Source organism: Lytechinus variegatus, chromosome 1 (genome assembly GCF_018143015.1).
Source record: "Lytechinus variegatus isolate NC3 chromosome 1, Lvar_3.0, whole genome shotgun sequence".
Lineage (NCBI taxonomy): Eukaryota > Metazoa > Echinodermata > Echinoidea > Temnopleuroida > Toxopneustidae > Lytechinus > Lytechinus variegatus.
In genome coordinates this window covers 78,511,932-78,529,007 of record NC_054740.1, presented here as the reverse complement: position 1 = coordinate 78,529,007, position 17,076 = coordinate 78,511,932, and the positions used below count along the sequence as shown (strand labels likewise).

The window sequence follows — 17,076 nt, the reverse complement described above, 5'->3', positions numbered from 1 at the left end:
TAGTACAGATTCAATTATTAGTAAGTACATTTGGTGCCAAATTAATTTATAACTGAAAAAATAGATAGAATATTTTTATTTACCTTTATAATATGAGAATGAAATAGTCAAAATAGGAAACCTACAGTTAAGGCAAAATTTGACATTTCTATCTTCCCATCATTTCAGCACGGAAAACAAGCCCCCTTCCCCTCCCCATCCATTCCCTAACATAAAATTGCATCTAACAAATAAACAAGTGGAATGCCTCTGGCCGTCTCACCTGCATCACGCGATTCAATATAGCAGCAGTACTGACTGAAAACTACTACATGTATAACTCGCACAAGACGTTCAGTGATACCTGGTTACTCTTATGTCCATGTTTTATGTACTAGACCAACACAATTACAGAGATATGATGGTAATTCAACAAATACCCCCAACATAGCCAAAGTTCATTGACCTTACATGACCTTTGACCTTGATCATGTGACCTGAAACTTGCACAGGATATTCAGTGATACTTGATTACTATTATGTCCAAGTTTCATGAATCAGATCCATAAACTTTCAGTTATGATGGTAATTCAACAGATACCCCTCATTTGGCCAAAGTTCATTGACCTTTGACCTTGGTCATGTGACCTGAAATGCACACAGGATTTTCAGTGACACTTGATTACTCTCATGTCTAAGTTTAATTAGCCAGACCAATATACTTTTGAAGTTATGATGGTAATTCAACAAATACCCCCAATTTGGCCAAAGTTCATTGACCCTAAATGACCTTTGACCTTGGTCATGTGATGTGAAACTCATGCAGGATGTTCAGTGATACTTGATTAAACTTATGTCCAGGTTTCATGAACTAGGTCCATACATTTTCTAAATTATGACATTTCAAAAACTTGACCTTAGGTTAAGATTTTGATGTTGATTCCCCCAACATGGTCTAAGTTCATGACCCTAAATGACCTTTGACCTTGGTCATGTGACCTGAAACTCGGGCAGGATGTTCAGTAATACTTGATTGATCTTATAGCCAAGTTTCATGAACTAGGTCCATATACTTTCTAAGTTATGCTGTCATTTCAAAAACTTAACCTTCGGTTAAGATTTGGTGTTGACACCGCTGCTGTCGGAAAAGTAGCGCCTACATTCTCACTCTGCTATGCAGGTGAGACAAGAAGGGGGTGACAAGAAGACAAAGAATATCAGAGCGTACTTAACTATTTTTGTTTTCTTTTTTTATTGTGTTCATAAACTTTAATAACAGTAAAGTCATTTGTAATTTTGACACCACATAAAGAAACGACTTTAACACTTTTGTTGGACATGAGTGTCGAAACCATAAGTGCAACAGAACTGGACTTTCAAATCAGTCAAATAAGGCGATTGACAATAATGTATAAGCCTTTGTTTGGGCAACTCTTAATACAGTATAATGCATGCAATGTTCTTCTATAATTACCAGTTACATAATGGGACAATACATACAGAAGAGGCTGATATCATCAAATAAGTTATGAAAATTATAATAATACATTTCTCAAATTCATTTATGAGGAAAATAGAGTAGAGCATTATAAATTTGACTTGAAATCTGATTCTGACAAACAATTTCAATTACAGCATTAGTTCCTATTAACCAACAATGCTAGATAGTTTAGATACCATGTGAAGAGGTAAGGTCACTTCTAAGTTTTCCCAAATTTCTCTTTCATATAAGCACAAGGTCAATATATTACCCATTTCATAGAATAACCTCTGCCATTGCATTAAAATAATTCTGTTTTTGTTGGTGTTGTACAGTAATCCCCCATGCCAGGGATTGGATATAAGAACACCTGAACATTAAACTGCCCAAATATCTGCAGTTATGTAATAATTGTGTTCACACACAGTAGTTTCAGATATAAAAAGAGCAATAGATGAGACATAAATATTCCATCTATCTAACTAATTAATATAATATGAGAGTGACATCACCATCACTGATAACATGTTACATTCCACGTAACATATATTTCAATAATTGAACTCATTCTAAATCATGCATTTTTCCTTTCAGCACGAACTAATTTCATGTATCTTTAACTCCACACTTTTAAAAAATCTTTTGAAGTAATTTATGTTGTTTTTCCTAAAGCTCTCAATTACTTTGCTGAATTCCGAGCAAGAACAATGCAATACATTATCTCTTCATTGACATAATTTTCCTTATTTTAACTCGTAAAATGGATACCCAATATACCTCTCCTATTCCAAGCCCATGCATTAACATGTACTGCACAAACACACAAGCGCAATAGAAGGTGAAAAAATAGTCAATACATAACAATACTTCCACAAAGTACATAAATATTTGTACATCAGAGTACATACATTATGTAATTACAAACATATACACATGTAGAGAATAATAACGATTGTGACAAACCATTGTTGTGAATGTGGATGATTCAACATTCATTTTTCATATTGCAAGGCACTTAGTGATAAACAATGAGCAATTTCTAATGGTGTACTGTAAATATATCATGATCCAGACATTAAAGGTAATACAAGAGATGTCTAGCTGGGTTCTGTTCCTTAAAGGTTTGTTTTTCAATGACTGCTACACTTCTGACAAATTGGCACCCAGCCAATCACATTTCACAATTTTAGCTTTACCATATGTCATTGATAAACAAAGTTGAAGAAACATGACCCTGACATGTGGGGCTGTGCACACAAAATTAATAATCCAAAAAATGACAACTATACATCCAATAAAGGAGTATGACATTGCAAACTTAAAATAAATACAATTTCACTGATTTTATTAAAAAGAATACATTGGTGGTGTTTTTGTGAATTCTTAGTGAAATTAAATTCTTAGAGCTAATACAATTATCCCATTGACATCACTCTGGGCCCCTTCTTACAAGAGTTAGGATCGATCCAATCAATTGTGACTCTATGTGAAAACCATCGCTGTCATAATTTTTCTAAAAGGAAATTTGCAAAATGTCCTCTGTAAACAAAGGAGAACACACCAAATTGACATGAAAACAATAGATGTATGAATGAATATACATCATATTTAGAATTTTTTTAAACAAACCTGCATTTTAGGCGTGAGCATTGCTGGTTTTACTTAATTGAGGTTGATCAGATTGATCATAACTCTTTGTAAGATGGGGCCTTGATGAATCATAGGAGCCCACCTTCAATTTACCAAGTTCTATGGTTTTGTGGATTTCTATTTTCTTTTGTTCTTGTAAGAGAGACAAGCATCCTAAATATATCACTTATTACAAAAACATTTGTTTGTTTAATTCTTTGAATGAGAGTACATATTCCTTCATCATCCAGGATGAAAATGGAAAAGAAGCCCACTCAACATATCACAGAACATAGCCTGCTTCATCACACTTCAACTTTTTCTTGAATTTCCTTGGTTTATGTAAACTTCTGGCCTCAACTGTACATAGCCTGAATTAATTTCAACGAATTCAACCACAGTTCCTGCTCAAAATATTGCTGACTTGTACTCGTCATATCTGTATTTTTTTTTAAACCTCATTTCAAACAGGGAGGACTTTCCTTTTAGGTTATGGTCCCACTGCCAATCTACCAGCTCAATCTAACTCGATTAGTCCATATCAAGCAAATTTTGGGCTTGCTCGATCTAGCTTGGCAAAGGTAATTAGGGTCAATCAACATTCATCCACAATGCGCTGGCTCCCTATTTGAATGTTTTTGGACTTGCACATAATATTTGTTTAAATGTCAAGTCCACCCCTTGCCAAACTGGAATGACATATCACTTTAAAAGCTCCAAATAGATCGATCGGGCATGACCAAATTAACAGATGCAGTGAATACCTAGTAATAAATAACAAGGTGTGAATGCACTATATGTTTAAATTATTTTCTCAATACAAAATCTTTACATTCAATTTGCAAAGAACTGTAATTTATACAGTGATAATTCACAACAATTGCAAAAATTATAGATTTATCATACAGTAAATTGTGATCAAATTTTTGGGGAATAAAGCTATTTTTTGTCTAAGCCACTTTGAAAAAAATTGAAAACATTCATTTATCTAAAATTTACTGATTGCACAATACAGTACATGGTGATTGAAATATTAAGTAGATTCTGGCTCTTAGGAGCAAATATCAGAATACTGGTGCTCAGAGTTAAATACACGATGTACCCCTTTAGCAAAATTACAATGTGGCATTCTTCAATAAGTATAGACTTTTATGTATATCATCACTGGAAAAAACACATTATAATGTGTGTGCAGTTTAATATCTATCTTAGTGAAAAGTGAGGTATTCTGATTCTCTCCACTTTTATTTTGCAGACATTTTGTATTGAAAGTGCACAAGAGCTATTTTAAACCCCAAAAAATATATTCCACCCCTAAAATTTCTGGAATGTTTTAATCCAAAGAATTAAAATTAAATCTAAAAAAAAATTGTGCTGCTAGTAATTACAACACTAAAACTATGAAAAAAAAAAAGTTGCTACAATGCATAGGAGAACAAGCAAGCAAAGTTAACCAGCATGAGGATGATATATGGATATGCACTTTTAGATAAGGGTAACACGGAACATATGGTTGGAAACACACATATCAACAAATAAATAAATCAATGTCACTTGATTACAAATACAATGGGACACACCGATGTCAGTGTGTGATTAGATATAATCTGAGTACTGCATTTTCAACTGCCATGCTACTCCAGCTAACAGCTAAATTTTCATTTGCTCTACAGCAAACTGTTCCAGAACAGGGGTGACTTTGCTTTCCACAGGGCCTGCTATTCTTAAATGAAAAGGTGTACTATTCATGACCAATACTTTCAATTTGAAGATTTTTTTTTTCACTGATGAGGGATGACAGGTGCAGGACCTACCTATTACAATGTTGACCCCCTTTCACTGTAATATTGCCATTATATCATATTGTGAAACCAACAACACCTATAATGAATAGTGACCCTCTACTTCCTTTTCCAGCAATTTTGTTTTCTTGAAATGTTTAATCTGCATAATCATGTAATCACTTTTCTGTGAAAAACAAAGACCCATTAATTTATACCATCATTACCAAGAACAACAATGATCTGGTAATGCGTTTTAGAAACCTTGTTGAAAGTCGGAGCAAGAGTCTTTAACTAGAAATTCTCCCAGCATCTGTTCTATTTCACTCATTTCTCATTTCAGAATAGACAAAATGGGGAAAGTATGAAAACTGATGAAAAAGACACTGTGCAGTATTCCCGCTAAAAGAAGCAGCATAGATTTGCAAGAAAAAAATTTTCATTGCAAGCGTTAAGTTTATATAGAAGCATTAGAATCTAAATTCAAATAAAAAAATCCTAGTCAAACTTGATAAATTTCAATGTTTGGCTGGAGTAATACATGAATAAATTATCAGTTGTCAACACGCTCTCTCTCTCATTCTGTCTCTGTTTCTCTCTCCACCTCTCTCTCTCACTCACTCTCACTGGACATAGAAAGGTAAAGGACAGACTCATCAATATATTCCTCAAATACACCATTGATATCTAACAACTACAGATAAAAAAGTATCTTTCCTGATAATATCTACAACCTCATATTTGGTGTGCCTAGAAACCTTGAAGCCCATTATAAACAGTTTGTGCTGACTTTTGCTTGAGTATAGATTGTAGACCTGCATGGAGAGAAAAGACAAACAAGCATACATTTTTCAATATCAGAGCTGCCAACCTGAAAAGGAACATTTCAGCATTTTTGAAGCTGAAAATCAGTATTTCGGTGAGGAAATCACTATTTTAAAAAAATACCATAGGACCACACATACAACTGAAACTTTAGAAATCAGTAATTTACATGAAACTATCAGTATTTTCACTTTTCAGTACTAAATACTGAAAATCAGTACTACTTGGCAGCTCTGCAATATGCATGCATTGCTCGAGCATGATACAGAATAAGATTTAACAGCGTACATAAAACATGAACACTGTTCCATAACCATTCTACCATCCTTAAAATTTCATGATATGCTCATTTATTTCATTCTGAACAAGATTTTACTTTTAACTACAAATCATGGAACACTATCATCTCTAGTTGTCTGTTTATTTCATTACAATTCCAGCATACCCCAAATTTAATGATACACCATTTGTTCCAATCTGAACAATGGATGATAATCTCAGTCAACCCTGATGTTCCCATGTGACTTAATCTCACATTACTGGTATATAAACAGTTTCGCTTTCCAAGATACACTCTATCTCAAAGAAAAAAAAACAGAACTGACCCACTGTGCAAAAGTCAGAGAATGCTTTATATCATTGGAAAGAATAATTTGTTTTTTGTAGAATACTGAATGGCTTTTTGAAGCACAAGGATTAATCTACCGTGCATCACTATGTTACAAAAGAATTCATCATGAATGCGACTAAAAAGGACAAGTGGACAGAAGTATTAAAAAAAAAGAACAAGGAAATATGGCTTACTGTCTTTTTGTTCTTGTGTCATATCGCCTTTTGGAAAATCCACATCAAATGTGATGATAAGAGTTCCTTTGATATTATTATTATCATAGTTGGGCATGCCCTCTCCTTTCTTCCTCATCTTGGCACCTGGCCATGTAACTTTATCTCGCATTATATGAACCTAAAACAAAAGAGAAGAAAATGACAAACAAAAATGATAATTTCATATTGTGAAGAAAGATTTGGAAATTCTGTAAACTTTCAGAGCTGGTAGCAAGTCAGACATCGTAAAGTTTAAAGATTCTCATTCATAAATTACACGGGTCGTGTGGTCCAGTGGTTTGAGCATTGGACTCATAATCGTAAGGTTGTGAGTTCGAATCCCAACTCTGCCAATGTCTCCACTTTGATAAAAAGGCCCAAGAGTGATATCTGTCGTCTATTATGTCAGCCACTATGGCTGATTAACCTAGACGTAAGTAATTGGTTAAATACCAGCTTGGCGTTTACCAGCAAAAAATGCTGTCCTGCCGAGTTCCTACGGGAGTTACCACAAACAGAAACAGAAATTGAGATTCTCAATTCACATGTTTCATAATATATGCACAACCAATATTCATTTACCAACTTACTCTTCCCTATAAGGCTAATAAGCAAACACTGAAAGTGGGAATTAACAAATTCAAAGTGCAAGGAAGAATAAAGATTAATCAGTAGACCCACAAGTGTGATCCAAGCAAAACTATAGAGTATTTTTCAATTCAAAATGGTTTATTAAAAATACTTTTAGCGGCAAAAGCAGAATTGCAAAAGTTTACATTTCAAACAGAATCATCAATAGCTAGGTAAAAATAAAATATAAATAACTTAGTGCTACAAATAAATGTCAATATAGACATATATGAAACTAGAAACTTTATCTGTGTCCCCACTCAACGCGATCAGAAATTCATTCAATATGATTAAACTTAATATCATACAGAAACCAATATGATTTAGACATTGAACCAACTCGCATATTTAATGAGCTGTGACCTTTGACCTGCGGACTCCTAATTAAACTTAGCCTGTATTTTGGTGTCATCTACCTACACACCAAAAAATTTTAATCCATTGCATATTTTTCCAAGTGGGGGGACGGATGGACGAACAGACAGGGGCAACGCTTAATGCCCCCTCCAGACTTCGTCTGCGGGGCATAACAAAGTATATCACAAATAAATTTAAATTGATACTCATTCATTTTATAAATGAAGATTTTAATCAAGTTGAAATAGAAAGCCATTGATTAATTTAGTGTTGAACTTGGTCATACCAATCTACCAATCTCTCAGGATGGAGTGACATCAAAATAACTGAGCAACCTATGCATACTATGAAACTAACTATTCCAGAGACACAGAAACAAATTCAACAGTAGATGGAGCCCTTCACTCATTCATTGTCACTGACATAAAAGCATTATCATTGTTATGTTTCATGAGGAAATTGATACCATTCAGATAATTATCCACCCAGTTATATAACTAACAAATATTATCTTTTGCATTGTATGTTCCTCACAATGGCAAAGTATTTATTCGTGATGAATGGTGTCTATTGCCGATACATCAATCTGATGGCTCCACTTTCTTGTTATTCACATGTATTTCCATTCTTTCTCCATTTTTTTACCATTTTGGGGTCAGCAAATGATAATGTTTACTTCAAATATGAAAACTGATGACAACTGAGTTTTGGCAAAACATAATGTAAAAGTTAAGCAGGGATGAAAGAAAATAGATATGATGCCATTACCAACTGAGGACAAAGTGACATAAATTAAATATGGTATTCATAACAGCACATTTACATGTACAAACACTGGCTAATTTTCAAAGATCAGGTACAATTCAAGACATAGTCTAATGTGGTGATGCTAGAAACTAACATTCAAAGCCAAATCAAGCGCAAGTCCTAAAATCAGGAGTAAATTCTTTAATAAGATACTAACTTGTAATTGATTTATGTTGCATTGCCCCAGTATGTTTGATTTTAGGAACACAAGTTTCTTACAACAACCACAATACTGTTCAAATTACGGATATCAAAAATTCAAAACCTCTGATTATATTTCCTCATGTTCTAAGGTTAAGGAAACTTTTGTGGTTACAGTAACATTTCAAGCCATAATTCAATAGTGTGGGTGTAGAAATGTGCTGATAAATATCATTCAAACTATGATTTACGAACCATTATTAGCCAATATTGAATACTTACTTTATGGCCATCTAAATGTTTGATATCCATCTCAAAACCTGTTAGAGCATCTACTAATGATATTGTCACATTGGTGTAAAGATCATCTCCTCTCCTTTCAAATAAAGGGTGCCTGAATAATTTAGTAAAGAACATAAATACAAACATTAATTTGCATTGCTACATTAGACACTAATTCTTGGCAAATTATCACTTGCCAGGAGGGTATTACACTAAGGTTACTTTAAAATAAAAAATCAATGATGAGTCTTACAATTAATCAAAAATAAGCAAGCAAGAGTGATTTTTTTTTTTACCAGAAACGGCTGCAGTTATAGGTGATTGTTCAATTTCAACTGGATTGCCCATGAGCTTCAAGAATTGATCTCTTGACTTTTTAAAAATCTGAGCTAGAAGGTCACACTTGTCACCTGTGTCTGTGATATGTTCGAAAAATGAAGCCCAGAAAAAATTGCGTTTGAAAATGATTACCGGTAAGTGCTTCAAAACTTGAAATATAAAGTGACCGGAAACACCATCTTAATTTTATCCCATACACTTATGTGTACTATTTAGGTGTCTATAAGACACCTATTACATAATCGGGGTTTGCCTTGTAGTTTTAGCTTTTTATTCTCAATAATGGTTGTTTTCAGGGTTTATTAGTTCTAATACATGCACTTGTACACATGTTTAATCTTGGTTTGAGAATTTTTTAAATCGGCTGCTCACAAAGTTAAACAATACCTTTAAACACCCGACTCTGCAATGATGGATGATGAGGGACCCATTATTCAAAAATTTGCCGTTTGAATGAAATGGGAGTAAATTTCCTGTATCTGCCAATTTTGATAAGTGATAAACTTTGCATTCAGTTTCAACAAGAACTATAAAGTACAAAGATCTTATTTCAACTTGAACTCATGAGAAAAAAACAATGAAAGAGAGTCTGATAGCACATGGAAGTCATGCATAAAGTCAAGCAGCTACTAGCAGATTTTTGAAGCACCCCCATAACCTGATTGATCCAAATCTTAGTCAGGATGGTCTACAGAAAAGATGAACATATTGAAGATTGTCTATGGTGATAAATGCCTTATCTAATTCTATGGCAATGCAGTCCCAAAGTTTATTGGGTGAAATAATGAGGAATGGTTTGTTGTGCAAGATTTACCCCCAAATCATTGCTATATTGTGTGTCTTGCACCTCTTCATGCCAAGATCGATTTTTGACTTCATTTGTTGACACAAACATCATTAACCACTTTCCCTTGGCCCATCCTTTACTGATACACAATAATGAAATCCTCAGTGATATCATAAATACTTACTTTAATGCAATTATTCTAAAACGAAGATCTCCTGGTTCCCCATCAATATGTGGTTCACCTGAAAATAAGTGAAATGAAAGCACGGAAAGTTAAAAAAAGGGAGGTACTTGTGAATGATTTTTTTTAAATTTAAAGTATAGAGTGAAAAAAAAAACAGACTAATTCTAACTTTAAGCTTAATCATTTGGGACTACCGTGTGATTAAAAACAAACTTAAAACCTCGCAAATCCCAAATTCAAGGAAAAAATATGTCATGAACACATAATCATTATATATGGCCTGCAAGATTATCTTCTAAATTATTTGATAACATATCTATGCTGTATGTGTTAATGCTCCTGGATAATCAGGGTTTTTTTTTTTATTGTGATGTACAGTTTGATTTGTGCCAAAGTAAGGCATTGCTGCAATTAATGAATCCAGATGCCGATGGTGACTTAGGCATCTGAAATAGTAAACATATTTCTGAATCCCTTATCAATGAAATCAACTTGAGAGCTTATACTCATAAGTGTTTATTAAGCAATTCTAATGTTAATTATTGAACAGGTGTTTTGCAATGGATTTTAATGCAACCCTTGTAGGATTATGACATCATTGACATCTGGATTAATTCATTGTGGTCATGCCTTACTTTAATGCAAATCAAAATTTACATCATGGCAAAGAATATCTATTAATTGATTATCCATGCATGAAGACATAACACATTTCTGGTTATATATAATGATGTGTCCATGACATATTTTTTCCCTTAATTTTTGAGGATTCGTTAAATTTGGGGGGAGGGGGGAACTCACATGGTATAATGCGTAAGCTCACATCCAATATACTAAAAAAACAAAGTAATAATTTGAATTCAAATTGATAATCACCTTATTTCTTAAATTCAAAATATTAATATCCCTTTCACAGTTAACACCATGGTGACTTTAAAAAGTGGTCTCTAGGGCAAATTTACCTCTTTTTGAATTTCTTTTCACACAACCAAATAGTGATGCAATCAAAGTAGCAAAACAGTGCCATACAATTTTATAGTGTTGTTGCAATAAGCCTGACAAAAGACATCCAAGGGTTTCAACAAACAGTGAATAGAAATGACCTTTCAAGGTAGAATTCACCTAGGTGTGCCCATGATGACTTCACGGTAGGAATTCATCACTCACTTCTGGTGCAAGGCCATTTTGGGCCCAACACCCCATGACCAACAATAAGTTGCCTAGAGGTAATTTTGAGATATTATTGAGCTTGATACATGTATGACACATCCTAATATGAACATACGCATAAATTTTTCATGGGGGGGAGGCAGCAGGCATAATTTTTTTCCGAAAAAAAACATGAAAGCGAGAGAGTAAAGCGACCAAGCTGGTCATTGGGGCACTTTTGCATTTTGTAAAGTGAAAATTAGGGAATTTTATGAAAATTTTCAGTAAAAAAATGTAAGTTTGCTGCCCCCCCCTCACCCCACTGCATACGGCCATGCATCATAAGCTTTAAAATGACATATGACTTGTCAAAATTGATTTTTAAAAAAACCCACACAAGTAAGTGATCGAAAGTGGTAGAAATTTTCTTATTTTTACTTTTCAAAGACCAAAATATTATTTGGCTATTTACAGAGAACCTTCCTTGGGAACTTATTATTGGTGTTGGTGTGGCTGGTCAAATTTACTGTTCAATTTCTCTGGATGTATCCGCTTTATCTTTGTTGAGGGTACTAAAAGGGGGTTCTGAAGCAAGGTCACAGCCTGGTCATATACATGTAACTACTAACCTTCTGCTATAAATGGATATTCTTGACCATCACGCATTCCAGCTTCAACCTCTATCTCAAGAAGCTTCTCTTCATTAACAAATCTAATAGGATGACAGGCAGAGTGACAGAGGGAAAGAGTCAGATGGAGATAGAAAAAGAGAGAATGACGAGGGGGAAGATTGAAAAAGACAGGAAGACAGAGATACAGAAGATGGGAGCAGCAAAAAAAAATGTGATTTCATGAAGTAAAATCATACAATCATTTTCTTTCAAATTTCTTACAAGTAAACATGAGAAAGACATTGATTGCCATCCTCTCTTGACTATACATCTTCACAAAATAGATTTGCAGCTGTACCCTTATATCAAACATGATTCTTAATCACAATTCTGTCTGTAAAGTTGAATGCTTTAGGCCCTCAGAAATATGTTTAGCCAAAATTCTCGTTAGAAGAGACCTGTTTTGCATAATCTGGTTGGAATTGTTGCCCTTGATTTGAGTGATCATTCAATCTATAGGTGGTCTACTTTTACAGGCTCAATTGTTACATTTATAAATTTTCAATGCTGTAACAATATTATGATAAATATCAAGATTGACAAATCTTATCATCATTATAAACATCAATATCATCATTACCATCACCACCACCACCATTGTTGTTGTCATTATCATCATCATCATCATCACCATCTACATTAATTAATGATAATAATAATATGCAACATTTATATAGCACTTAATACAAATGTTTCTAAGCGATGCATACTATTACCCCGGCTTTAGCACAGCTACCCTAATCGGGCGCATCGAGCATTCAAGGAATTCCTTCCTACCGGGTACCCATTTACTACACCTGGTTCGAGAGTGGCAAATGTAGATAAACGCCTTGCCAAAGGACGCTAGTGCTACGGTGGGATTTGAACCCCGGACCTTGTGGTTCAAGGTCCGAAGACTTATTTACTGAGCCACAGCACCTCTGTGATAAGTCAGTTATTACAATTGACTTACTTGACATTTGGACAATCATCACAGACTTCTTTCTGTGTCATCTGGAATCTGCCTGGACCTAGTTGCACAGTCTGCATTTCTTGACGACAGTTACATTTCCTCTTTCCGGGTGCTTGTGTTGCTACCGGCTTATATCTCACAACCTTGAATTAGTGATTAAAATGAAGAAATTGTTGATAACTTCTAATGCACCAAATCTATAATCCTTTCTTACTGGTCAAAGAATTCATACATTTGTTTATATGAGTTTCCTTAGACCTAAGAGGACATGGCAATCAAATTCACTACACGTCAAGTTCAGGTCCCCAAACCATTCATAAATTATGTAAGGTTACAATCATGGAGCATTTTGAGATCTGTGAGACCCCCAAGCAATTTCCCCAAAAATATATTTTAAAAACCCTGCAATGTATTCATTTAATATGACGGATCGTGTGGTCCAGTGGTTAGAGCATTTGACTCATAATCGCAATGTTGTGAGTTCGAATCCCCACTCTGCCATTGTCTCCACTTTGACAAAAAGGCCCAAGAGTAATTAATATGTCATCTATAAAGTCAGCGACTATGACTGATTGACCAAGACGCAAAATGTTTCCTAGGTAATTGGTTATACACCAGCTTGGCATTTAACAGCAAAAAAATGCTGTCCTACTGAGTTCCTACTGGAGTTACCATAAACAAGAATATCATATTTTGAAAAAACAAATATATACTATCAAACTTGGTAATATATCAATTTAAAACACACTGAGTCTGCACTGTATAAAAGAAAACTATTAAAAAACTAATATTTGTGGCTACATCAGTACACTCTCACCAAACTCTTAATATAGCATTGTATCAAAACTCAATCCCCTTAAAGTATTTGCCTCGTTATGTCACTGCATGCTGATCAATTTACCTCAACAAAATTTCCAGTGTAGAGCTCTTCTAAGGTGACATCAAGGTCAACAGTGATATCATCTCCCTTTGGAATGTCATGACCTCTCTTCTGCCCACCTCCACCACCAAAAGCAAAACTAAAGTCTCCAAAGAAACTATGGATCAAATTAAATTATTCAACAAAAAATGATAATACAAAATTACAAATGAACTTAATTCAAGGTTTCACAGAAAAGTAAAATAAGTAAAAGGAGCATTTAAATATCTACAAATGCTGATTCATACAGTTCATAACCTTATTTCCATTTATTGAACATATTATGCAGAAAATTTGTATTTGTGTAGAGCAAAATCGAAGTAAAACAAAATAATGTTACATCAATAGAGTAAACAGCAATGGTTTAATGATTTATCAAGTTTGGAAATGTTTAGACTATGTCAATATCTTGATTTCTCAAAGGGGTGTGAAAGTTGTGTGAAAGCTACCACATGCGACACTGACAGTGAACTATGCTAATATTTTCTAAGTAATAAAATGATGAAGTTAACAGTATGAAATAGAAACTGTCAACATCAACATCTGTCGTCTCATACAGTGTGTTTACAATCTAAACTTCTAACAGGCAAAAGCTATTTGTCTAAACAAACAGAAAAATGCAAACCTCTCCCCTTTCAAAAGATTTTCACAAACAAGTTTAGTAATATGTCGGGAACACAGGCCACTTAGTGAAAGTTGTAACTTGTAGGAAAGTTGTAGGAGGCATAATCAATGACAACTAAAAATTAAAAGTGAAATCTATGTGAATCTTACCTTGAGAATGGGTCCCCATGATGTCCATGGCCCATATCCTTCAAACCTTCTTCGCCTCGTGCATCATAGGTCTTTCTCTGATCCTCATCCGAAAGAACCTGGATCCAGCAAAAATACAAATAAAGACTTGATCAAATATGGCCCACCAAAGCTCAGCAACAAGAGGTCACAAAATAAAAGGAAGCAAAACCTGTATTCTTTCAAATTTCCTTCTCTATATAATCTCGAGGTTGAGGGTCAGAGCAATAAGTGGAACAACTATACATACATTCTTTAAAGCTCAGCAACAAGAGGTCACAGAATGAAATAAAGAAGAAAAAGTACAAATCAGTATTCTGTCAAAATTCCTTCTCTATGTGACTTTGTAATAACTGGAATTTCTTTCTATTCTTGAGGGTCAGTGCAATAAGTGTAACAACTTTAGATACATTCTTTAAAAAATTGGTATAGCCATCATGTAAAGGCCAAGTCCACCCTACTGTAAAGGGAATAGTATACATGTATGGGTTACATCATTGCTTACCTAATTTGTATACTGAGAAGGCTGACCAGGATGGGCATAACTTTTGCAAAATTAGAAAATGTCATAATGTTTATTTTACACCTGGGGGGTGTTTCACAAAGATTTAAGTATGACTTAAGTCGCACTTAAATGCCGACGCGTACAAGATATGCAACGCGCGATCTTATTGATAGATACGCATTAGTGCGAGTCCTCTTGAGACGATCTGACCAATGCGGTCAAGCCTTTCATACCATATGCAACCCGGTATTTAAGTGCCACTCTAAGTCATACTTAAATCTTTGTTAAACATCCCCCAGAATTTGACAAAATGTTCTATACCAGAGAGAAAGTACTTCCTGAAGGGGAAAAATGAGGATACCTTAACATTGAAGTTTATAACAAAATAAAGTAAGATGACAACCCCTACCACGCCACACCCCACCCCCTCCTTCCAGAGGCATGCCTTTAAAGAGTTGCAATATATACAAATCAAAATCAATCTGAGATACAAATGGAAATAATAAAGAGATGAGATGGAGATCAATTTTTATTTCATCCATCATAACTCTAAAAGAATGGGCTGGGATCAACTCTATATTCAACAATAATACAGCCTTTTCCACAAATTTATTTTAATATCTATGCTATAAAGATAAGGAAACATGGAAACATGAAGCATACCTCATATGCAGCACCAAGATCTTGAAATTTTTCATTAGCTTCTGGATCATCCTTGTTTTTATCAGGATGATACTGCATAGCTAATTTCCTGTATGCCTTCTTGATTTGGTTGGTAGAAGCATCTCGAGGCACTCCAAGGATTTTGTAAAAGTCCCTCCTGTTATGCATAAACAAAATTTTAGGATTTATGAACTTCTGATTCAAAGTATAGCATATTTAGAGACCTCAAAATCAGCCTATCCACTGCAGTTTCCAAGCAAAGTTGTGATATAAAAATGTTCTTTCATTATAAAAAAGGAGCTAAATAATGTTGTTTTCAAATAAAAAAAATAATTTCAAACACCTTAAAAACAATTGCAATTTTGTCAGAGAAGCATACGTTTCAGTAAACTCTAACATGTCACTTAAGAGCAATTCCAAATTCAAAGAATTGAATGCATAATTTGAAAAATGTAAATGAAATTATCAAAATTCTAATCAAGTGTGATTTCCCAACAACATTTTATGGCCAAGGCTGGATTTCCCTTTACGGCGCAATTAAATAATCAAGAAATTTGCAATCATTAGTAGCCTACATGTAAACTAAATAGCAGATTCTATTCTAGACCTACATGTATAAATAGGTCTATTTCTGTCAGGAATATGCTCCGCTGAGACTTCACATTTTTTCCTTCAAGGGGCATAATAATCGAAGATCGGCAGGAGATCGCCGATTGTGGTAAAATCGGGAGCCGATTTTAAAATCTGTTACAGCCTTATTTCTGGAATATTTTCACTATGTATTACGAGCGCAATAGCCATCATCCGTCTGTGTAGGAGGAGGACAAAAAAATCAGAAAATGTTAAAAAAAAACTCCTCCGAAACAGACCCAGCGGATATGGATTTATCAATATCAGTCAACATGGTCAACGTCGTTTAGATAGATCTAGTCATTGTTTTAAGTGATAGTTTGACAATATCTCAAAATCAAATATAAAAAATCACATTTGCTATTTCATGCACAAATTTTGAAAATATCCAGAGCAAAAGATTATGTTTTTATCTGCTTATCCCCACACGATCACGATTGACATTCTGGAATCTGGGGTTGGCTTTGTGTGCAATTAAAACATATTTTATAAAGCGTGGGACTAACCAGACTTTACTTGACATTAGTTCTACAGGTTTTATACATTTAAAGACACAATTTTCTAAATTTCTAGATTAATCAAATTCAGCTTACCCTGCTAATACAGTTAATGACAACTGGAGGAGAAATAAGCATACATTCCACGTATAAATAGCCATGTTTTTACCATGTGAAAACGCCGGTCTTTCGGCTCAACACTCCTTTCAGAATTTCCACGAAGCCGTTTTTCATTCGCTGTTGCGTTCACAT

General features: G+C 34.3%; 1 protein-coding gene across 1 annotated transcript; it reads right to left on the bottom strand.

Annotated features, from left to right (window-relative positions):
- Positions 1–1,212: 1,212 nt before the first annotated feature.
- On the bottom strand, positions 1,213–17,061 carry LOC121424169 (dnaJ homolog subfamily B member 11-like). The gene is made up of 10 exons (XM_041619778.1): positions 16,921–17,061; positions 15,698–15,854; positions 14,512–14,609; positions 13,720–13,855; positions 12,819–12,961; positions 11,825–11,907; positions 10,047–10,104; positions 8,737–8,848; positions 6,499–6,658; positions 1,213–5,684 (listed from the first exon to the last, which is right to left on the bottom strand). The coding sequence occupies exons 1-10, from the start codon at positions 16,983–16,985 to the stop codon at positions 5,620–5,622; spliced, it is 1,077 nt and encodes a 358-aa protein (XP_041475712.1). The 5' UTR covers positions 16,986–17,061; the 3' UTR covers positions 1,213–5,619.
- Between the last annotated feature and the right edge of the window lie 15 nt (positions 17,062–17,076).

Excerpts from the sequence above, each read along its gene's own strand:
- LOC121424169 (XM_041619778.1), bottom strand. The coding sequence starts at position 16,985 with ATGGCTATTTATACGTGGAATGTATGCTTATTTCTCCTCCAGTTGTCA. Across the intron at positions 15,855-16,920 it reads TCATTAACTGTATTAGCAGG|GAGGGACTTTTACAAAATCC; the intron begins GTAAGCTGAATT and ends TATGCATAACAG. Across the intron at positions 13,856-14,511 it reads CATGGGGACCCATTCTCAAG|TTTCTTTGGAGACTTTAGTT; the intron begins GTAAGATTCACA and ends TTTGATCCATAG.